The following is a 24,717-nucleotide window of genomic DNA, read 5'->3' on the forward strand; positions in this document are numbered from 1 at the left end:
ATATTAAATATAATTTTATTGTTGAAACTTCATATAATCAAATATTAATTTTATCGAAAAGACATAATAATATATTATATATTTGTTAAAGATTCAATTTAGGATTTTTAGTTTTATATTATAAAAATTTGGATCAATAGTGAAAGGATTAATGACTCAATCAACGTTAAATTTCTTTTTATTATTCCATATTAATGCATATTATATTGCCGTTGTTTTACCATAGAATTAATAAAATATAGAATTCTTAATAAATTATTTGAATGTATATACATTGATAACTATAATAATAATATATATAAGATAAAATGACCAATGCGGAATATTTAACGAATATTTATATGAATTTATATACTAAAAGAGCAAAGATACCTTATCTCTCTCCTCTTAAAGGGCAATATAACAACCTATTTACAAATATTTTTATATTATACTTCAAAATTTGCATCAATAGTTATTTACGTTATATATTTACCAAGTATTATTTGAAAATAAATCTACATATAAAAACGTATTTAAGCTTATAAATATCATAATATGTATGGGTTCATTGCTAATTGTTGTTTTAAACTGTAGAACAAATATGCAAAGTATGTTATAAAATTACTCATTAAGGTATACTTCTAAATTGAAGTATATAGGAATAAAAACAGAGTTATCGGAGTCATTAAATGGATTATGAATTTATCTATATTAAATAAAAATAATATTAAAATTATGAATATGCAATTAAAAAAGGGAACAATGCAACTTATTTTGAAAATACCATAATTTTAACAAAACGTGATATATAATATTAGAAACAAGTATATATGTATTTAATATATAAAAAAAAATGGCTATTTATATACTTTAAAAAAATATATTAATAATAGATTTATTAATTTTTACATATTTGCAGGTTCAAATGTATAAATATATTTATTAAAACATGAAAAGCAAATTTGTATTTTTCTATATTGAGACATAAATATAAGGGGATGCATTTTAAACCCATTAAAAAATTACTTAATTTTTTATAATAAAAATATAATGGATATTATTAATAATTATGAATTTATGCGTAAATTATATTATACATATGACCAAAATAAATATCTCCAATTTAAGGCGGTTTAGATCATTTCAATAAATTATATATAAACTTACTATTGTATTATTACTTTACATTATTTTTAAGTTAATATAAAAATAAAATGTGGTTAACTACAGATAATTGTCATAATATAATCCAATTTTACGTATCCTATTTTGATGGAAAATATATGAAATTAATATGATGTACTTAATTTATAGTTCCAAAACAATTTTCCAATATGACAATTAATAATGTGGTACATACAATTTATTGAATATAAATGTTTGTTATTACACATTTTTGATATTGTATTATCTATAAATTAATAATACGTTTGTTTTAATAGACATTTTTATTTGATTTTTTAAAATGGTTTCTTAGTGTAATGAGTTTAAAAATTTGTGGAATTATTTTCACGATGAATCGAACGATTCTGGAGAATATCATTTTAAAGATCTAGTATTCAAGACATACTGCCCTGATTTGAAGTGCAATAACGATATCGATAAGATTAATGCTGGTTGTCTATGGATATTTAATGCTTTTTTCGGTAAAATTAGTATTTCACTTAATAATGTCAGTTATAAGGATGCGGTTGTATGTATTATGATGTGGTTAAGTTATAGATTAAGCCTAAATACATTTGATGACATCACCACATTAAACGATTTTTATTCTAAGCATATAGAAAAAAACGAGAAGTACGCTGTGAATAAAATGCATAATCAAAAATTTAAAGGTTATAAGGATATCATAGATCAAATAAAGGAATATATGGATATTGATGTTAGTCATATGTCTAAATTTTATGAATTACTTAAATTATTATGCAGTATGGATACTGCTTATACGAGAAATGATAGTAGCGATTTTTCAAAATATGTTAAGAAATTTGTTGAAGAGTATGAAAAACTCCTTGATGATGATAATAATACTGACGGCAGTCCATACAATAAAGTATTACTTGTTTTATCCAATTATTATTATAATTTTGAAAAACTCAGAGTTCCTAGTAAAACACAAATGGAACGTCCTTCATTACGAATAGAAAAAAGAGGTAAAAAAGTTGAACTAAAAGATTCTGAAGAAATTAGAACAACTGAATTGTCGACTGAAACAGATAGATCAAGTATTGAAACAACAACCACAATGTCTAACACTACATTATCAGGATCATCAGTAGTAAACAAATTAGTCATAGTTTTATCGATATTTTCTGCAATACTAATTTTCTTTGGAATTGCTTATAAGGTAAATAATAAGGAATTTAAAAAATATTTTCATTAAAAATATGCAAAAATTAACAAAAAAATCAAACTTTTCTTAAAATTTTTATATTAGTATTCGTTATTTGGATTTCGGAAACGATCTCAAAAACAAAAATTAAAAGAAAAGATAAAAACATAAAGAAGAAAATGGATCATTAATAAATTATTATGAATATGACGATTGATGTATTTTAAGAAACTGTCTATTTGGAAACATATAAATTTTGATCATAGTTTTTATGATGTGGGTTAGGGTTGTGTTTGTAGAACCCATATTGGGGTTAGGGTTAAGTATTATATTATATTCATTTTATATAATTTGAACACTAATTAAATATATGTACCATTCCTATATGTTTAATCACGAGATGAAGTTCAAATATCCAAATATACAACCAAAAAATGGGTACTCCCATTAAGTAAACAGGGACACATCACATTTTTACATAAGTTATAATATATATAATTTAGTGTTCATATCGATTTAATATGATTAAAAAAATGTCTATATTGCATATATTAATTCATATTATGATACATCATAATTATTTATTATATAAAGCTTGTTAGTCATAACTATATTGAATTATGCATATCATAATATATTTATTTTATGAAACATTTTATTTAGTAAACTTATTATTTGTATCATATTTATGTTAATTTAAATGTTATTTTGATAACCAAACTGTAATAATACCATTATATATGAGTCTATTACATATAATTAGATTCATTTTGAATATTCCTCTACATTATAATATACCTTCAGTTCAATGGGTATATTTTTATTGTTAATTAAACATATTACCAATATATAATAGGTAATCATACAATATAGATTCATAAAATATCGATCGAGGCTCAACAACACAACAATATATATAGAAGATGTTTTACGCATCTAACATTTTTAGTAATACATAAAAAATGTACTATAGATATATTATAATAAATTTATAAATTATAAATATATATAATACTCATTTTTTTCATTTCAATAATTTTAATTTATGCTAATGTTCTAATTTATATTGATAGGAATAGTTATATATACATTAATTTAATTATCATAAGGTATAATATTAGATTAATCACTATTAATTTTAAATTTTATATTTTGAGGTATAAATAAGTTATATTTTAAAATAATTAAAAAAATAAAATATAAGTATATAATAAAATTTATGTTATAGTTTGTTCTGATAATTATAAATAATATGATAGATTGAATAGCGTTATTGTTCTAATATATATAATATTGTATCAATTACTAAAACTGAAATATGTTAAATTTTTGAAACATATACAATTATATATTAATGCAAAGTAAACAAAAAATGTATGTGCTAATTAATTTAATTTGAAATAATAATATTTTTATTAGGTTATTATACATACACAAATTCAGAAATATATAATTTAAATATATTGTTATTACGAAATAATATGTTCTAAAATGTTATACTTTAAAACAATAAAACAAGGAAAGATATTAATTGGATTAAAGTATTATTTTGAGTGAATTAATTATCTCATTGTACTATACAGCGATATATCAGTAACAATAATAATAGTAATAGATAAACGTATTAAATATGAACAAATGTATTATGTTAATTTGATACACTACATGGGTATAAAATCATTATATATATTATTAAACTTGTAATAAGACTAAAATTGTATACATCCAAGATCAAATGAAATATTACAATTTTGACTTAGTATTTTTTAATGTGCTAATATTAGAATTAACGCTATCAAGCAAAATAATATTAATAATTCTATAGTTTCCTTAAAAATATAGTTTATTATAAAACATCTAGTACAATATTATTTATTAAAATATAAAAGTAAACTATATATTTGAAAATATTTATAAACCATTTTTAATGAAGAATTTTAATATATATATATACATGGATTGAAATCTTCAATGGTAGAAAATATAAAACATAATTAAAATATGTAGAATAAGTAAATCTTATATGGTTAATCCTTGTCTTAAAAAATCATACTTCCCTTATCTCTCCTCTCAAAGTGCAATATACTAACCTAATACACATAATTTTCTATTATACTTAAAAATTTTCATCAACATTTATTTATATGTTAATATTTAATATTTACTAAGTATTATTTTAAAAAAATATGAATTCAAAGACGTGTTTAAGCTTATAAATAGCTTAATAAATACAGGGTCAGTGCTAATTGTCGTTTTAAACCGTGGAAAAAGAGTGCAAAATATATTATAAAATTACCTAATAAGTTATATTTCTAAATTGAAGTATATAGGAATAAAAATAACGTTATTGGACTTATTAAGATGGATTATGAACATATTTATATTAAATAAAAATAATATTAAAATTATGTATATGCAATTAAAAAAGGGAACAATGCAACATATTTTGTAAATGTTATAATTTTAGAAAAAATTGTATTATATATTATAAGAAATAAATATATAAAAATTTAATATATTTTAAAAAATAATTATTTATATACTTTTAAGGATTGTAGTAATAATAGTATTTTTTATCTTTTAGATTTATACAGTATTTAAATTTTAGAATTAAAATCATTAAAACAGGAGATATAAATATATTAATTTTTTATGTTCAAACATACTTTAAATTAATTATAAAAGTATATTAATCTTTATAATAACATATGCAAAATTATATTATATATACATATGATAAAACATGTATTAAACATCCCCCAAAACAAGATAATTTATCTAACTATCATAAAAGTATATATTATTTCATATTATTTTTAAATTGATATTAAGAATAATAAAAATATTTTTGTTTACATATAATTGCTGTATATAGGGTTAAATAATGTATTACCTATTTTAGTATATATATATAAAACTAATATGATACTCCTTAGCCTAGAGAGTATAAATTATATCCCATAATAATGAATGATACTCTAGTATGTACACTTTTTGATATTATATTTCCTATAAAGTTCATTAAGTTATATTTTAATAACATTTTCTTAATACATATTTTTATCATTTTTTTTTAAATGTTTTTTTAGTGTGGACACTTTGATTTATTGGGGAAGTGTTTACCCGATGAATTAGGAAACCGCGCAACAGTCGAACTTAGTACTATTAAAAATTACAAAAATTACTGCCCTAGTGAAAACTGCGATACTGATCTTGAAAAAATTACGATTGGATTTTTGTGGTTACTTGAACAATATTTTACTGAATACCCAATTAAAGGTAATAATGAATATAATACAGAACCATTTTTTATATATATTATTTTATGGTTAAGTAACAAATTAAAGCAAAACAAAGGGCACAATACCACCACAATAAACGATTTTTATACTAATCATGTAAAAAATAATAATAAATATAATAAATTTATAAAAGAAGCCTATACAATTTCAGGTATTGAGGAATTCATAAATAAACAAAAAGATTTGTTTAATATTAATATTGAAAATCTGTCTAAATTTTATGATGCATCTAAATTAATATGTAGTATGTATGGTAATTTTGCAACGAATATAAATAAGGATTCACTGTTAAATAATGCGAATGAATTTGTTATAAAATATCAAGAACTTGATGGAGATTCTAATAATACTAGTGACAGTTCACGTAAACAAATATTGTCTGCTTTATCAACTGATTATGGTACTTTAAGAAGTAAACGTAATGATATTACATTTCTTCCAGAGATAACAGCAAAAATTTCTGCACTAAGATCTGGATATACATTATCAAGTTCGTCGATAGGAAACAGATTATTTACAGTTTTATCGATATTTGGTGCAATAGCATTTTTTTTAGGAATTTCTTATAAGGTAAATAATAAGGAATTAAAAAAAAATTATTATATATATGCAAACATTAACAAAGAAAACGTATGTTTTTTAACATTTTATATTAGTATTCGTTATTTGGATTTCGGAAACGATTTCAAAAACAAAAATTAAGAGAAAAAATAAAAAATATAAAGAAGAGAATGAATCATTAATATATGAATCGAAGAGTAATAATGATTAATGTTGTTAAGAAGCTGTCTATTGGGGAATAATTTTTGCATAATTTTTATATAGTTTTTATGTTGTGGGTTAGGGCTAAGTATTATACCTTTATTTATTTTTTTATAATTTAAACACTAATTTAATATATGTGCTATACTCGTATTTTTAATCACAAGATGAAAGCAAAAGTCCAAATATGCAACGAAGAAGGGAATAAGCTAATATGTAATGAATTGCGCAACCTGTTTTATAAGTTATAATATATATAATTGAGTGTTCATGCCGATTTAATATGATTAAAATAAAATGTCTATATTGCATATATTAATATAGATATTTTCTATATAATATTGTCATTATATAAGCTTTGATAACCCAAAGCTATATTGAATTGTGAATATCATAATATGTTTCTTTATTTGATGAAAATTTTATTTAGTAAAATTTATAACTTGTATCATATTTATTTTAATTTAAATCGTGTTATACAACTGAACTGTAATAATAGATATTCATAAAATATAGATGCATGGAATATCGACCAAGAATCGACAATACAACGTTATCTATAAAATGCATTTTTGCATCTAACATTTTAGTAATACATAAAAAATACACTATAGATATATTATAATAAATTTATAAATTATAAATATATATAATACTAATTTTTTTCATTTCAATACTTTGCATCTATGCTAATGTTATAATTTATATTTATAGGAATAGTTATATATATATTAATTTATTTATCATAAGGTATAATAATAGATTAATCAGTATTAATTTTTAAACTTCGTCGTTTTGAAGTATAAATAAATTGGAAATACATTATAAGTAGTTATTTGAAAAAATATAAGTATATTAATAAAATTTCATGTTTTGTTCTAATAATTATAAATAATATGACAAAATAATGTTATTATTATATGGTTATACATATAAACTAATAAAATATTCTACTAATAATTAATATTAAATATTGTTTTATAGTGAAATAATCATATAATTAAATATTAATTTTGTCAAAAAGACACATAATAATACATTATAAATGAATAATTTTTGTATATTTGTTAACGATTCTATTTGAGATATGTAATTATATATTTTAAAAAAATGGATAAATAAAGAAAATGCTAAAGATTCAATTAATGTTAAATTTCATTTTATTATTTCATATTAACTTGTATTATATTATTAGTGTTTATTGAATAATAATTTTTTAATCTAAAACAACATTACATCATCATAGAATTAATAAAATATATAATTTTTAACAAATTATTTGAATGTATATCCATTAATAACTATAACAATAGAATATATAAGATAAAAATGAACAATGCAGAACATTTAGCGAATATTTATATAAATTTATATATTAAAAGAGCAAAGATATCTTATCTCTCTCCTCTCAATGTGCAATATACCAACCTAATACATATAGTTTTCTATTATACTTTAAAATTTGCATCAATACTTATTTATATGCTAATATTTAATATTCACTAAGTATTATTTTAAAAACAATCTACATTCAAAGACTTATTTAAACTTATAAATAGCTTAACAAGTACGGATTCAGTGCTAAATGTTGTTTTAAAGAATGGAAAAGATGGCAAAATATAAAATTACCCAATAAGGTATATTGGAATAAAAATAAAGTTATTGGACTCATTAAAATGGATTATGAATTTATATATATTCATTAAAAACAATATAAATTTACATAATTTGCATATAGATGTAAGTAAAATAACTTAATTTGAAAATACTATAATTTTATAAAAAACGATATTATAAGAAACGAGTATATAAATATTTAGTATATTTTAAAAAAATTACTATTTATATACTTTTAGGGATTATAGTAATAATATAATTTTTTATTTTATATATATATACAGTATTTAAGTTTTAGAAGGGCAATCATTAAAACAGAAGATATAAATATATTCCTTTTCTATATTCAAACATATTTTAAATTCATTATAAAAGTATATTAATTTTTATAATAAAGTTATACCAGATGTTAGTAAGAATAGCATGTTTTGTATAAAATTCATTATATATATTTAATAAAAAATGTATTAAGCAACCCTCTATTTAAGGTAGTTTAGCTAATTATGATAAACAGGAATAAAACGTTTCTTTGCAATAATATTATTATATTATTCTATACTGATTTTATTATTAAAAAGTTATAATATATTTAACTACAAACAATTGTTATATATAGGGTTAAAGTATTTGCGTCACATATTGGGGGCAACGTATATAAACAGCATGATTCTACTCAATTTACAAATTAAATATAAAATCCCATTATAATGAATGCCGAAATAGTATATCCATTTTTTAATAATAATAATTTCCTTTACATTTTTTGATATTGCATTATATATAAATACCATTAAACTTTATTTTAATACCTTTTCAATAATGCACATTTCTAATAATTGTTTTTAAATATTTTTTTAGTGTAAGAACTTCCTTTTAGTAAGGGAGAAATTCCCCGATCAATTGGACAATAATGAGAATTATACATTTAAAGATAAAGATCATTTCAAAGATTATTGTACTAGTGGTTGTGATGGTTCTCTCGAAAAAGTTAATGCTGGATGTTTATATTTTTTTAACGAATTCTTTGGGAGTTCTGAGTTGTTTCAATCTGTTGCAAATAGTAACATCAATATTGTTGAATACATTATGATATGGTTAAGTTATATGTTAAACCTAAAGAATAATGAGCCAAACATCACCAATCTAGAACATTTTTATAAAACATATATAGATGGTAGTGATCAATATAAAAAACCTATAGCTAATGTTAAGAAGTATACAAATTATAAGGATCTTATAGATACAAAAAAATATTATTTGAAAATGGATAAGAATATTACATCTAAATTATATAATGCATTTAAATTATTATGTGAAATGTATACTATATTTAATGGAAACACGTCAAATTGCGAAAAATGTTCGGAAAAAGCTAATCAATTTGTTAACAAATATCAAGAACTTAATAATCCTAATAATATTAAAGATATCGCCTATTGTCAAGCATTGTCTACATTATCAAATGATTATAATAATTTAAAAAATAAATGTAAAAATTATAAGCTCCTTCCAGAGATAAATACAACACAAAATAATGTAAAATGTTTTGAAGATACATCATCAAGTTCGTCGATATCAAAGAACATATTTCTAGTTTTATCAATATTTGGTGCAATAGGAATATTTTTAGGAATTTCTTATAAGGTAAATAATAAGGAATTTAAAAATATTACATTTAAATATTATTTTAATTATATATATGCAAACGTTAATAAAAAATTGTACGTTTCTTAATATTTTATATTAGTATTCGTTATTTGGATTTCGGAAACGATTTCAAAAACAAAAATTAAGAGAAAAACTAAAAAATATAAAGAAGAGAATGAATCATTAATATATGATTCGAAGATTAATAATGATTAATACATGTTAAGAAGCTGTCTATTTAGAAATGAATAATTTTTGCATAATTTTTATATAGTTTTATGTTGTGGGTCAGGGTTATGTTTGTGGTACCCACATTCGGGTTAGGGATAAGTATTATATCTTTATTTAATTTTTATAATTAAACACTAATTTAATATATATATTATTTCGTATGTTTAATCACGAGATGAAGTTTAAATATGCAACAAAAAAGGGGCATTGTCATTAATATGAAAGGGACCACATATCATTTTTCCCTTAAAGTATAATATATATAATTGAGTGTTCATGCCGATTTAATATGATTAAAATAAAATATATATATTGTATATTTAATATAGATATTGAATATATATGAAGTCGTATTATGTAATATCATAATTTTCATTATATAAGCCTTGATAACCTAGAACTATATTCAATTGTGGATATGATAATATGTTTCTTTATTTTATGAAAATTTTATTTAGTAAAACTTATAACTTGTATCATATTTATTTTTATTTAAATCGTTTTATCCAACTGAAATGTAATAATAGATATTCATAAAATATAGATGCATGAAATATCGATCGAGAATCGAAAATACAACGTTATCTATAAAAGGAATTTTATACATCTAACATTTTTAGTAATACATAAAAAATGTACTATAGATATATTATAATAAATTTATAAATTATAAATATATATAATACTCATTTTTTTCATTTCAATTATTTGAATTTATACTAATATTCTAATTTATATTGGTAAGAATAGTTATATATATTAATTTAATTATCATAAAGTATAATAATAGATTAATCACTATTAATTTTTAAATTTTATATTTTGAGGTATAAATAAATAATATTTTAAAAGATTTAAAAAATAGAATATAAGTATATTAATAAAATTTCGAATTATATTTTGTTATAATAATTATAAATAATATGATAGATATAATACGTTATTATTATATGCTTATACATATAATTTAATAAAATACTTTATCAATAACTAATATTGAAATATTATTTTATTGTGAAACCTTCATATAATAAACATTAATATTATTGAAAAGACAAATAATAATGCATTATAATGATATTATTTTTATATATTTATTAAAGATCCACTTCGGGATATGTGGTTTTATATTATAAAAATTTGGATTCATGGAGAAAATGATAACGACTTAATTCATGTTAACTGTCATTTTATTATTCCATATTAACTCTTATTATATTATTAGTTTTTATTGAATAATCATTTTTTAATCTAAAACAATACATTACCATATAATTAATAAAATATAGAATTTTTAATAAATTATTTGAATGTACATACATGATAACTATATCAATAAATATATAAGATAAGAATGAACAGCGCATAGTATTTAGGAAATATTTATCTAAATTTATATATTAAAAGAGCAATATATCTTATCTCTCTCCTCTTAAAGGACAATATAACAACTTAATTACGCATAGTTTTCTATTATACTTTAAAGTATTATTAATATATATTTATATGTTAATATTTGCTAAGTATTATTTTAAAAACAATTTACATTCAAAGGCTTATTTAACCTTATAAATACTGGTTCAGTGCTAATTGTTGTTTTAGAGAGTGGAAATTATGCGTAAAAAATATTATAAAATTACCCAATAGAGAATACTTCGCAATTGGAATATGTAGGAATAAAATCAAGTTATTTAACGCATTAAAATTATTTTTTAATTTATCTATATTAAATGAAAATAATATAAATTTATATAATTTGCATATAGATGTAAGTGAAATAACTTAATTTGAAAATGCTATTATTTTAGAAAAAACTATAATATATATTATAAGAAACAAGTATATAAAATTTAATATATTTAAAAAATTACTATTTATATACTTTAAGGATTCTAATAATAGCTTTCTTAATTTTTTATATTTGTGCAGTATTTAAGTTTTATGACGTTGTTTGTGTTCTATATTAAAGCATATGTATAAGTATATATTTTTTAAATTCATTATAAAAGTATATTAATTTTTATAATAAAGTTATATCAAATGTTAGTAAGAATAGTATTTTTCGTATAAAATGCATCATATATACATATGGGAAAAGTGTATAAACAACCCTATATTTAAGATAATTTAGCTAAATATCATAAAATAAGTATAATATGATTTTAGTAATACTAATGTATTATTATTTAATATGAAATTCAAATTAAGAATAATATGTCTAACGAAAGACAATTTCTATGTAAAGAGCTTAAATAAATACAAAATATATTTTATACAATATATATAAATAACATCACCCCTCACAATCTCCAAATTATAACAGAATTTCATTATAATGTCTAAGGAATTGGTATATATCATGTTCTTATATTATTCGTATGTTGCATTCCTATAAATTATATTAATTTTAATTTTAGTAACATTTATATTAATACATTTTTTGTTTAATTCGTAAAATATATTCGTAGTGTGATTTAATTAATACGATCGATGAATATTTTGATGATGATCAGAACAACCCGGAAAAATATAATTCTATGGGTTTTTTAAATATGTTTTTCCCCGAAAGTAACTGTAGTAGTGATGAAGAAAAGATTGTCTCTGGTTTTATAATATTACTAAATACGCTTGATGTTGAAAATTTAGAAAGTGATAAAATTGTTGAATACGCTATTTTATGGTTAAGTAATAAACTAAATCAAAAAAAAGAAAATAGAACGATCATATTAGACGATTTTTATACTGATTATATAAAAACAAATAGTTGTTATATTAAGCATATATCTGCTAATAGTGATAGTAAGATTAAAAATGATGTTATAGAAAAACAAATAAATATGATGAATATGGATATTAAAGATATATCTAATTTTTATGATGCATTTAAATCATTATGTAACATGTATAGTGAGTTTTATCCAGAAAAAAATACTGAATGCAAGACATGTTTAGAAAATGCTGGAGATTTGTTTGAAAAATATGAAAAACTTAAAAATGCTTTAGATATTAATAAAGGAAGTTCTTATTATCAACTATTGTCTAGTTTATCAAATGATTATAAAATTTTTGAACATAATTATAATTCTGAATGTAGTCATATCTCACCACTTGTAGCTTGTCCACGAAGTTCAGTAACAAAAAATACACTAATTGCAATTGCAATTATATTTGTTGCAGCATCAATTTTACTGGGAGTTTCTTATAAGGTAAATAATAAGGAATTAAAAAAAATATTATATATATGTAAACATTAACGAACAACCGTACCCTTCTTAACATTTTATATTAGTATTCGTTATTTGGATTTCGGAAACGATCTAAAAAACAACATTTAAGAGAAATGCTAAAAAAATAAAGAAGAAACTAATCATTAATATATTATTCGAAAAGTAGGATTATTTCAGGAATGTAATAATGATTGATATATTTTAAGAAACTGTCTATTTGAAAGTAATTTTTGCATAATTTTTATATAGTTTTTATGTTGTGGAACCCATATTCGGGTTAGGGCTAAGTATTATATTGCATTTAATTTTTTATAACATAAACACTAATTTAATATATGCACTATACTCGTATTTTTAATCACAAGATGAAATCAAAAGTCCAAATATGCAACCACGAAGGGGCATAAGCTAATATGTAATGAATTGCGCAACCTGTTTTATAAGTTATAATATATACAATTGTGTGTTCATGCCGATTTAATATGATTAAAATAAAATGTCTATATTGCATATATTAATATAGATGTTGACTATATATGAAGTTGTATTATGAAATATACTAATTGCCTATTATATAAACCTTGATAACCCAGAGCTATATTGAATTATGCATATCATAATATGTTTTTTTATTTGATGAAACATTTTATTTAGCAAAACTTATGATTTGTATCATATTTATTTTTATTTAAATCGTGTTATCCAACTGAACTGTAATAATAGATAAACATAAAATATAGATTCATAATTATCGATCGAGAATCGACAATATAACATAATCTATAAAATATTTTTGTGCTTCTAATATTTTTAGTAATACATCAAAAATCAGACTAAATATATAATATTTTTGAAGTTTTAATTGTGTACCTTCCCTTTTTGTATTTCCTTTGCATTCGTATTAAAATTAATTAATATTAAAAGAAGTAGCTATAAATGCTTTAATTTATTTATCATAAGGATAATAATATATTAATCACTATTAATTTTTAAACTTGGTAGTTTTGAAGTATATATAAATTGGAAATATATTATTAGTTTTTGAAAAAATATAAGTATATTAATAAAATTGAATGCTATAATTTGCTCTAACAATTATAAATAATATGGTATATAGAATGCATTATATTACTATACATATAATATAATATAATAAAATACTTTACTAACAACTAATATTGAAATATTGTTTTATTGTGGAAACTTCATATAATTAAATATTAATTTTATCGAAAAGACGCATAATAATACATTATAAAGGAATAATTTTTATTTATTTGTTAAAGATCCAATTTGGAGTTTATAATTTTATATTCTAAAATATGGATTAATGGAGAAAGTGTTAAATGTCTTTTTATTATTCCCTGTTATATTATCATAATTTAATGAATCATCATTTTATAATCTGAATTAACATTTTTTATAGTAGAATTAATAAAATATAGAATTATTAATAAATTATTTGAATGCATATACATTGATAACTATATCAATAAAATATATAAGATAATAATGAACATTGTAGAACATTTAACGAATATTTATCTAAACTTATATATTAAAAAAGGAAATATATCTTATCTCTCCCCACCTAAGAGTAATATAACAACCTAATATACATAGTTTTCTATTACAATTTAAAACGTCACCAATAGTTATTTATATGTTTAATATTTACTAAGTATGATTTTAAAAATAATTTGCATTTAAAGACTTATTTAAACTTATAAATAGCTTAGTAAATACGGGTTCAGTGCTAATTGTTGTTTTAACAGTGGAAAAATATGCAAAATGTATTATAAAATTACCAAATAAAGAATATTTCTAAATTGAAGTATATAGGAATAAAAATAAAGTTATTGTACTTATTAAAATGGATTATGAATTTATCTACATTAATTACAAATAATATAAATTTATGTAATTTGTAGGTATTATAATTTTAGAAAAAGCAATAATATATATTATAAGAAACAAGTATATAAGTATTTAATATATTTTAAAAAATTACTATTTATATACTTTTAAGGATTATAGTAATAATAATATTTTTTAATTTTTACATATTTTAGGTTCATGGGTATAAATTTATTTATTAAAGCATCTGAAACAAATTTGAATTTTTCTATATTGAGACAAATATATGGGGATGTATTTTAAACTCATTACAAAATTACTTGAATTTTTATAATAAAAATATAATGGACATTATTAATAATCATGACTTTATGCACAAATTATGTTATACATATGAACAAAATGTATTAAATATCTCCAATTTAAGGCAGTTTATCTAGCTTCAATAAATTATATATATATTTGTTATGATGTTACTATTGTATTATTACTTTACATTAATTTTAATTTAATATAAAAATAAGATGTGGCTAGCTACAGATAATTGTCATATAGAGAATCCAAGTTTATGTCCCTTCTTTTGATGCAATATATATGAAATTAATATGATGTACTTAATTTATAATTCAAAAATAAAATTTCAATATGTCAATTAATAAAGTGGTACATACAATTTCTTGAATATAAATGTTTGTTATTACATATTTTTGATATTTTATTATCTATAAATTAATAATAATATAATTTTAATAGACATTTTTATTTGATTTTTTTAAAATCGTTTCTTAGTGTGATCAGTTTGATACTTTTTGGAAGTTTTTTCGTGATGGGTTGAAAGATTCGAAACATTATGATTTTAATATTGGAACATTTAAGAAATATTGTCCTAATAGTAATTGTGATGCTGATGCCGATATAATTAACGCTGGTTGTTTATGGTTATTTAATGCATTTTTCGATAGATATGGTATTTCAAATTATGGTAATAGTTATAAGGATGTAGCTGTATGTATTATGATATGGTTAGGTTATATATTAAACCTAAAGCCCCATAAGGAAATCACGAGTTTAATGGATTTTTATTCTAAGCATATAGAAAATAACACGAAGTACACTGACCATAAATTTAATGACTCAGATTATGACAGTTATAAGATCATAGATGAAATAAAGGAGTATATGAATATTGATATTAATAATATGTCTAAATTTTATGAATTACTTAAATTATTATGCAATATGGATAATGCTTATAATAAAAATAAAAGTAACAACTTTTCAGAAGATGCTAAGAAATTTGTTGATAAATATCAAGAATTTCTTGATGATGATAATAATACTGACGGCAGTCCGTACAGTAAAGTATTACTTGTTTTATCCAAATGTTATGAGGAATTTGGAAAATACACAGTTCTTAATAGTACACCAAAAGATCGTCCATCACTACCAACAAAAAAGACAGCTAAAGATGGTAGTATATTGGATTCTAAAGGAATAAAAACAATTGAACCTTCGAGTGAAGCAGAACAATCAATTCATATAACGACAACCCCGAGTTTTAACACTACATTGTCAGGTTCAACACTAGCAAGCAAATTAATTCCAGTTTTGTTGATATTTGCTGCAATACCAATTTTCTTGGGAATTGCTTATAAGGTAAATAATAAGGAATTAAAAAATTATTTTCATTATATATATGCAAACGTTAACAAAAAAATAGTTCGTTTATCATTTTTATATTAGTATTCGCTATTTGGATTTCGGAAACAATCTCAAAAACAACAATTAAGAGAAAAGCTAAAAAAATAAAGAAAATGGACTATTAATATATGATTCGAAGAGTAGTAACTATTTCAGGAATAGTAATAATGATTGATATATGTTAAGAAGCTGTCTATTTGGAAGTAATTTTTGATCATAATTTTTATATAGTTTTTATGTTGTGAGTCAGGGTTAAGTATTATATTGTATTAATTTTTATAATTAAACACTAATTTGATATATGCAACATCCTTGTATGTTTAATCTCGAGTTGAAGCCTAAATATGCAACCAAAGAAGGGGTACTGCCATTAATGTGAAAATGGTCACATAACATTATTTCATGAGTTATAATATATATAATTGAGTGTTCATGCCGATTTAATATGCTTAAAAAAATGTCTATATTGTATATATTAATTCATATTATGATATATCATAATTTTCATTATATAAAACTTGTTATTCAGAGACTATATTGAATTATGCATGCCATAATATATTTCTTTATTTGATGAAACATTTTATTTAGTAAACTTATTATTTGTATCATTTGTTTTAATTTAAATCTGATTTTGATAACCGAACTGTAATAATAGATATTCATAAAATATCGATCGAGCATCGACAAATACAACGTTATCTATAAAAAACATTTTATGCATCTAACATTTTTAATAATCAATAAAAATATACATATTAATAAAAAATTACATTATAGATATAGGCATACTACCCTTTTAACTTTCGATTATATATAGTATCATTTTATGTTAAAGTTTTAATTAATATTGATAGAAATAGTTATATATACATTAATTTATTTACTATAAAGGTATAATATTAGATTAATCGCTATTCATTTTTAAATTTTATATTTTCAGCTATAAATATATTACATTTAAAATAGTTAAAAGACAAAATATAAGTATATTAATAAAATTTAATGTTATAGTTTGTTCTGATAATTATAAATAATATGAAAGACAGAATAACTTTATTATTATATGATTACACATATAATCTAATAAAATACTCTACTAATATTGAAGTATTTTTTTTTGTGGAAACTTCATATAATTAAATATTAATTTTATCGAAAAGACACATAATAATACATTATAAAGGTATTAATGTTATATATATGTTAAAGATTCAATTTGGGATATTTGGTTTAATATTTTAAAAATATGAATCAATGGTGAAAGGGTTAAAGACTCAATTCATGTTAAATGTCATTTTATCATTCCATATTAACGCATATTATATTGTCGTTGTTTTACCATAGAATTTTTAATAAATTATTTGAATGATGTACATTAATAATTATAACAGTAGAATATATAAGATAAAATTAACTATGTAGAATATTTAGCAAATATTTATATAAATATATATATATTAAAGAGCTAATATATCTTATCTCTCTCCTATTAAAGGGTAAAATAATGACATAATCAAACATAGTTTTCTATTATACTTTAAAATTTACATAATAGTTATTTATATGTTAATATTTAATATCTACTAAGTATGATTTTAAAAACGATCTACATTCAAATGCTTATTTAAGTTTATAAATACGGGTTCAGTGCTAATTGTCGTTTTAAACAGTGGAAATTATGCGTAAAATATATTATAAAATTACACAATAAGGCATACCTACAAATTGAAGTATATGGGAATAAAAATAAAGTTATTTAACGCATTAAAATTATTTTTTAATTTATCTACATTCATTAAAAACAATATAAATTTATTTAATTCGAAAATACTTTAATTTTAATAAAACATTGTATATAGTATTAGAAGCAAATATATAAAAGTTTAATATATTTTAAGGATTATAGTAATAATATAATTTTTAATTTTTTAGATTTATACAGTATTTAAGTTTTTGAAAGACAATCATTAAAACATAAGATATAAATATATTCCATTTCTATCTTAAAACATACTTTAAATTCATTATAAAAATATATCAATTTTTATAATAAAGTTATATCATATTTTATTAATAATAGTCATTTTTTGTATAAAATTCATTATATATATATATTTAACTAAAATGTATTAAGCAACTCTCTATTTAAGGCAATTTAGCTAATTAACATAAACATAAAATAACTTTACTTGTAATAATATTATTCTATATTAATTTAATTATTAAAAAACATATAATATATTTAACTACAGACAATTGTCATATATAGGGGTAAAGTATTGCGTCACATATTGGGAGTAGTTTATATAAAACAGCATGATTTATTCAATTTACAAATCAAAAATAAAACCCCGTTATAATGAATAAGGAAGTGGTATATCCATTTTTTAATAATAATAGTTTCCTTTACATTTTTTTATATATTACATATAAATATCATTAAACTTTATTTTAATAAAGTTTTTAATAGTTCGCGTTTTTATTAATTGTTTTTAAATTTTTTTTAGTGTAAAAAGTTCCAGGATGTAAGGACCTCACTTTCCGATGAATTGGAAGGTAATGGAATCCCTGAATTTAATGATGATAGTTTTTTAAATAAGTATTGTTATTTTGGTAAATGTAATAGTGATTTCGATAGAATAAATGCTGGATGTTTATATTTGTTGGAGGCATTCTTTAAGGATTCTTCTGTGTTTGAGTCTATTGCAAAAAATAACATCAATGTTGTTGAATACATTTTGATATGGTTAAGTTATATGTTAAACCTGAACAAAAGTGAAGGACACGACAATATAAGAGATTTTTATAATTTTAAAATAAATAGTCATGATGAGTATAAAAATGTAATAAATGGTGTTAGACATTATGAGAATTATAAGGGTCTTATAGATACAAAAAATTATTTAAGTATGGATATTAATATTATATCTAAATTTTATGATCCATTTAAATCATTATGTAAATTGTATAATGAACTTGATGATGACAATAAAAATTGCAAAAAATGTTCGAATAAAGCTAAAGAATTTGTTGAAAAATATAAAGGACTTAATGAAGATTCTGATATTAATGAAAAGAGTCCATATGATCAACTATTGTCTACATTATCAACTGATTATGATAATTTAAAAAATAAATGTAAAGATGTTCAAAATAGCAAATTTCCAGCCCTTACAGAGATAAATACATTACAAGATGCTGGAGAAACTACTGAACAAACTGGGGGAACTGAAAAAACTGGAGGAACTGAACAAACTGTACAAAAGTCTGATGCTACATCATCAAGTTCGTCGATAGTAAGCAAATTAATTCCAGTTTTATCGATATTTGGTGCAATATCAATTTTTTGGGGAATTTCTTATAAGGTAAATAATAAGGAATTAAAAAAATATTTTCATTATATATGTAAACGTTAACAAAAAAATAGTTCGTTTATCATTTTTATATTAGTATTCATTATTTGGATTTCGGAAAAGAACTCAAAAACAACATTTAAGAGAAAAGCTAAAAAAATAAAGAAAAAAACTGATCATTAATAAATTATTCTGAATATGACGATTGATTTATTTTAAGAAACTGTCTATTTCGAAGTAATTTTTGATCATAGTTTTTATATTGTTTTTATATTGTTTTTATATTGTTTTTATATTGTTTTTATGTTGTGGGTTAGGGTTGTGTTTGTGGGACCCATATTCGGGTTAGGATTAAGTATTATATCTTTATTTAATTTTTTATAATTTGAACACTAATTAATTATATGTACCATCCCTATATGTTTAATCGAAAATGAAGTTAAAAGTTCAAATATGCAACCAAAAAAGGGTCACATAACATTTTTTCATAAATTATAATATATATAATTTAGTGTTCATATCAATTTAATATGATTAAAACAAATGTTTATATCGCATATATTAATTCATATTATTATATATCATAATTATTTATTATATAAGACTTGTTAACAGAGAGTTATATTGAATTATGCATATCATAATACGCAATATATTTATTTATTTATTTGATGAAACATTTTATTTAATAAACTTATTATTTGTATCATATTTGTTTTAATTTAAATTATATTACGCCAACATAACTGTAATAATAGCATTATATATGAGGCTGGGTGTGAATTATAAGATGATTCATTTTGAATATTCATCTACATTACAATATATATGCATATTAATACATTGGTTTTTAAGATTAATTAAACATATTATCAATATATAATAGGTATTCATAAAATATAGATTCACGGTATGTCGAGATTCGACAACACAACGTTATCTATAAAAGGCATTTTATGCATCTAATATTTTTAATAATACAATAAAAATGTACATATTAATAAAAAATTAAATTATAGATATATGTATACTATCCTTTTATTTTTCGATTATATATAGTATTATTTTCCTTATATTTATATTAAGATTTTAAATTCAAATAATAGAAATAGTTTTCTATATATTAATTTATTTCTCATCAAGATATAATATTCGATTAATCATTATTAATTTTTAATCTTCGTAGTTTTGATGTATAAATAAATTATATTTTAAAATAGTTAAAAAATAAAATATAAGTATATAATAAAATTTAATGTTATAGTTTGATATAATACTTATAAACAACTTGATATATAAAATTAACATTATTGTTCTAATATATATAATATTATATCAATGACTAAAACTGAAATATGTTGAAATTGTGAAATATATATAATTATATATTGATGCAAAGTATATAGAAAAAGTATGTAATAATTAATTTAATTTGAACTAATAATATTTTTATTAGGTTATTATATATATAAAAACTCTAAATTTATAATTCAAATATATTGTTATTACGAAATAATATGTTCTAAAATGTTATACTTTAAAACAATGAAACAAAAAAATTACTAATTGATTTAAAGTATTTTTATTAAGCGCATTGAATATTCCATTGTACTATACAGCGATATAACAGTAACAATAATAATAGTAATAACAATAGATATAAGTATTAAATACGAAAAAATATGCTTATTTAATAAACTATATGGGTATAAATTATTATACATATTCTTAAAGGTATGATAAAATTGTATGCATACAAGATCAAATGAAATATTATAACATTTATTTAAGTAAGCTTTAATACGATAACATTAGACTAACATTACCAGGAAAAACAATATTAATAATTATACAGTTTTTCATCATAAAACTAAATATAGTTTATTATAAAATATAAAAGCAAACTATATATTTAGAAAACGATTCTAAGTTATTTTTAATGTATACATGAATTGAAAGTTTTAAAGGTAGAAAATATAAAATATAAATAAATCTTATATGGCTACATCCTTGTCTTAAAAAATCATACTTCCCTTATCTCTCCTCTCAAAGTGCAATATACCAATATAATACACATAATTTTCTATTATACTTAAAAAATTTCATCAATATGTATTTATGTGTTATATATTTAATATTTACTAAGTATTATTTTAAAAATAATATGCATTAAAATACTTATATAAGCTTATAAATACAGTTTTAGTGCTAATTGTCGTTTTAAACCGTGGGAAATATGTGCAAAATATATTATAAAATCACCCAATAAAATATATTTATAAATTGAATTATATAGGAATAAAAATAAAGTTATTGATTCATTAAAATGAATTATTAATTTATCTACATTAAATAAAAATAATATTATAATTATGTATATGCAATTAATAAAGGGAGCAATGCAACTTATTTTATAAATGTTATAATTTTAGAAAAAACTATATTATATATTATAAGAAACAAGTATATAAATATTTAAAATATTTTAAAAAATAACTATTTATATACTTTTAGAAATTATACTAATAATAATATTTTTTATTTTTTATATTTATACACAGTTTTTATGTTTAGAAGAGCAGCTATTAAAACAAAAGATGTGACGTTTATTTTCTATATTAAATCACATGTATAAGGATATATATTCTAAATTCATTACAATGTTACTTTAATTTTTATAATAATGTTCATATGAGTGTTATTAAGGATAACAATTTATACAAAATTGTATTATATATACAATGATAACAAATGTATTAAACAACCCCCAAAATAAGGCAATTTATCTAACTACCAAAAAGTATATATTGTTCCATATTATCTTTAAATTGAAATTAATAACAATAAAAATATTTTTATATACAAATAATTGATGTATATAGGGTTAAATAATTGTAACACCTATTTTAGTATATATATATAAAACTAATATGATAGCCCCTTAACCTAGAGATTATAAATTATATTCCATCACAATGAATGACACTCTAGTATATACACTTTTTGATATTATATTTCCTACAAGCTTCATTAAGTTTTATTTTAATAACATTTTCTTAATACATATTTTTATCATTTTTTTAAATGGTTTCTTAGTGTGAAAAAATTGATTTTTTGAGGAAGCATTTACCTGATGACTTGAAAAAAACTACATCAATTGATATTGATGATAATTCGAATTTCGTAAAATACTGCCCTGAAAACGTTTCAGGAGACAAAATATGTAATACTTATCTCGATAAAATTACGGCTGGATTTTTATGGTTACTTGGAGAATGTTATTCTACAGTAATAGATAAAAGTTATAAAGAAAATAATACTAATGCATTTTTTTTATATATGATTTCATGGTTTAGTTACAAATTGAATCAAATAACAGGGAACAAATTCACTAAAATAAATGATTTGTATACTAATCATGTAAAAAATAGTGGTAAATATAAAACATTTATAACTGATGCATATAGAATTGGAAATCTTGAGGAATTCATGAGAGAACGAAATGATTTGCTGAATATTGACATTGAAGATCTGTCTAAATTTTATGATGCATTCAAATTATTATGTAATATTCATGGTAATTTTGCAAGGAATGAACATGACACACTGTCAAATAATATTACTAGTTTTATTGAGAAATATACAGAGCTTAACAATAACTGTAATATTGAAGGTACCCTACATAATCAAATATTGTCTGCTTTATCAACTGATTATAATAATTTAAAAAATGATCATAAAGATTTTCCATCCATTCCAGAGATAGAAACAAAATTTTATGCACAAACATCTAGAGTTACGTCATTAAGTTCGTCGACAGGAAATAAATTATTTCTAGTTTTATCGATATTTGGTGCAATAGCATTTTTTTTAGGAATTTCTTATAAGGTAAATAATAAGGAATTAAAAAATATAGCGTTTTTAAATATTATTTTCATTAAATATATCCAAACATTAACAAAATTATACGTTTTTTAAAATTTTATATTAGTATTCGTTATTTGGATTTCGGAAACGAGCTCAAAAACAATATTTAAGAGAAAAAATAAAAAATATAAAGAAGAAACTGAATCATTAATATATGATTCGAAGATTAATAATGATTAATATATTCTAAGAAGCTGTCTATTGGGAAGTAATTTTTGCATAATTTTTATATAGCTTTTATGTTGTGGACCCCATATTCGGGTTAGGGCTAAGTATTATATCTTTATTTAATTTTTTATAATTTAAACGCTAATTTAATATATGTATCATTCCGTATGTTTAATCACAAGATGAAATCAAAAGACCAAATGAGCAACCAAAAATGGGCATAATTTAATATGAAAGGGGTCGCATAACATCTTGTCCATAAGTTATAATATATATAATAAGTGTTCATACCGATTTAATATGATTAAAAAAATGTCTATATTGCATATATTAATATAGATATTGATTATACATGAATTCATGTTATGGTATATTATAATTTCCTATTATACAAATCTTGATAACCCAGAGCTATATTAAATTATGTATATCATAATATACAATGCATTTCTTTGTTTGGTGAACAGATTTATTTAGTAAAACTTATTATTTGTGTCATTATTATTTTTATTTAAATTGTATTTTAACAACCGAACTGTAATAATAGATATTCATAAAATATCGATCGAGAATCGATAATACAGCGTTATCTATAAAAAACATTTTAT

General features: G+C 20.4%; 7 protein-coding genes across 7 annotated transcripts; all 7 read left to right on the forward strand.

The window, feature by feature from the left end:
- Positions 1 to 1,316: 1,316 nt before the first annotated feature.
- On the forward strand, positions 1,317 to 2,485 carry PY17X_1250700 (PIR protein; the record flags this gene model as incomplete). The annotated part of the gene is made up of 3 exons (XM_022956936.1): positions 1,317 to 1,331; positions 1,460 to 2,329; positions 2,420 to 2,485. 3 exons carry the CDS (start codon positions 1,317 to 1,319, stop codon positions 2,483 to 2,485), a joined length of 951 nt encoding a protein of 316 aa, XP_022812765.1.
- Positions 2,486 to 5,280: 2,795 nt separating this feature from the next.
- Positions 5,281 to 6,359, forward strand: PY17X_1250800 (PIR protein; the record flags this gene model as incomplete). Its single annotated transcript, XM_022956937.1, has 3 exons — positions 5,281 to 5,295; positions 5,404 to 6,186; positions 6,273 to 6,359. 3 exons carry the CDS (start codon positions 5,281 to 5,283, stop codon positions 6,357 to 6,359), a joined length of 885 nt encoding a protein of 294 aa, XP_022812766.1.
- A 2,343-nt stretch (positions 6,360 to 8,702) lies between these two features.
- Positions 8,703 to 9,829, forward strand: PY17X_1250900 (PIR protein; the record flags this gene model as incomplete). Its single annotated transcript, XM_022956938.1, has 3 exons — positions 8,703 to 8,717; positions 8,854 to 9,639; positions 9,743 to 9,829. The coding sequence occupies 3 exons, from the start codon at positions 8,703 to 8,705 to the stop codon at positions 9,827 to 9,829; spliced, it is 888 nt and encodes a 295-aa protein (XP_022812767.1).
- Positions 9,830 to 12,208: 2,379 nt separating this feature from the next.
- On the forward strand, positions 12,209 to 13,228 carry PY17X_1251000 (PIR protein; the record flags this gene model as incomplete). Its single annotated transcript, XM_022956939.1, has 3 exons — positions 12,209 to 12,223; positions 12,342 to 13,079; positions 13,163 to 13,228. The coding sequence occupies 3 exons, from the start codon at positions 12,209 to 12,211 to the stop codon at positions 13,226 to 13,228; spliced, it is 819 nt and encodes a 272-aa protein (XP_022812768.1).
- A 2,374-nt stretch (positions 13,229 to 15,602) lies between these two features.
- Positions 15,603 to 16,766, forward strand: PY17X_1251100 (PIR protein; the record flags this gene model as incomplete). Its single annotated transcript, XM_022956940.1, has 3 exons — positions 15,603 to 15,617; positions 15,747 to 16,613; positions 16,701 to 16,766. 3 exons carry the CDS (start codon positions 15,603 to 15,605, stop codon positions 16,764 to 16,766), a joined length of 948 nt encoding a protein of 315 aa, XP_022812769.1.
- A 2,254-nt stretch (positions 16,767 to 19,020) lies between these two features.
- Positions 19,021 to 20,177, forward strand: PY17X_1251200 (PIR protein; the record flags this gene model as incomplete). The annotated part of the gene is made up of 3 exons (XM_034637638.1): positions 19,021 to 19,035; positions 19,169 to 20,026; positions 20,112 to 20,177. The coding sequence occupies 3 exons, from the start codon at positions 19,021 to 19,023 to the stop codon at positions 20,175 to 20,177; spliced, it is 939 nt and encodes a 312-aa protein (XP_034493577.1).
- A 2,812-nt stretch (positions 20,178 to 22,989) lies between these two features.
- Positions 22,990 to 24,092, forward strand: PY17X_1251300 (PIR protein; the record flags this gene model as incomplete). The annotated part of the gene is made up of 3 exons (XM_034637639.1): positions 22,990 to 23,004; positions 23,111 to 23,902; positions 24,006 to 24,092. The coding sequence occupies 3 exons, from the start codon at positions 22,990 to 22,992 to the stop codon at positions 24,090 to 24,092; spliced, it is 894 nt and encodes a 297-aa protein (XP_034493578.1).
- Between the last annotated feature and the right edge of the window lie 625 nt (positions 24,093 to 24,717).

This window comes from Plasmodium yoelii, assembly GCF_900002385.2.
Source record: "Plasmodium yoelii strain 17X genome assembly, chromosome: 12".
NCBI classification, from domain to species: domain Eukaryota; phylum Apicomplexa; class Aconoidasida; order Haemosporida; family Plasmodiidae; genus Plasmodium; species Plasmodium yoelii.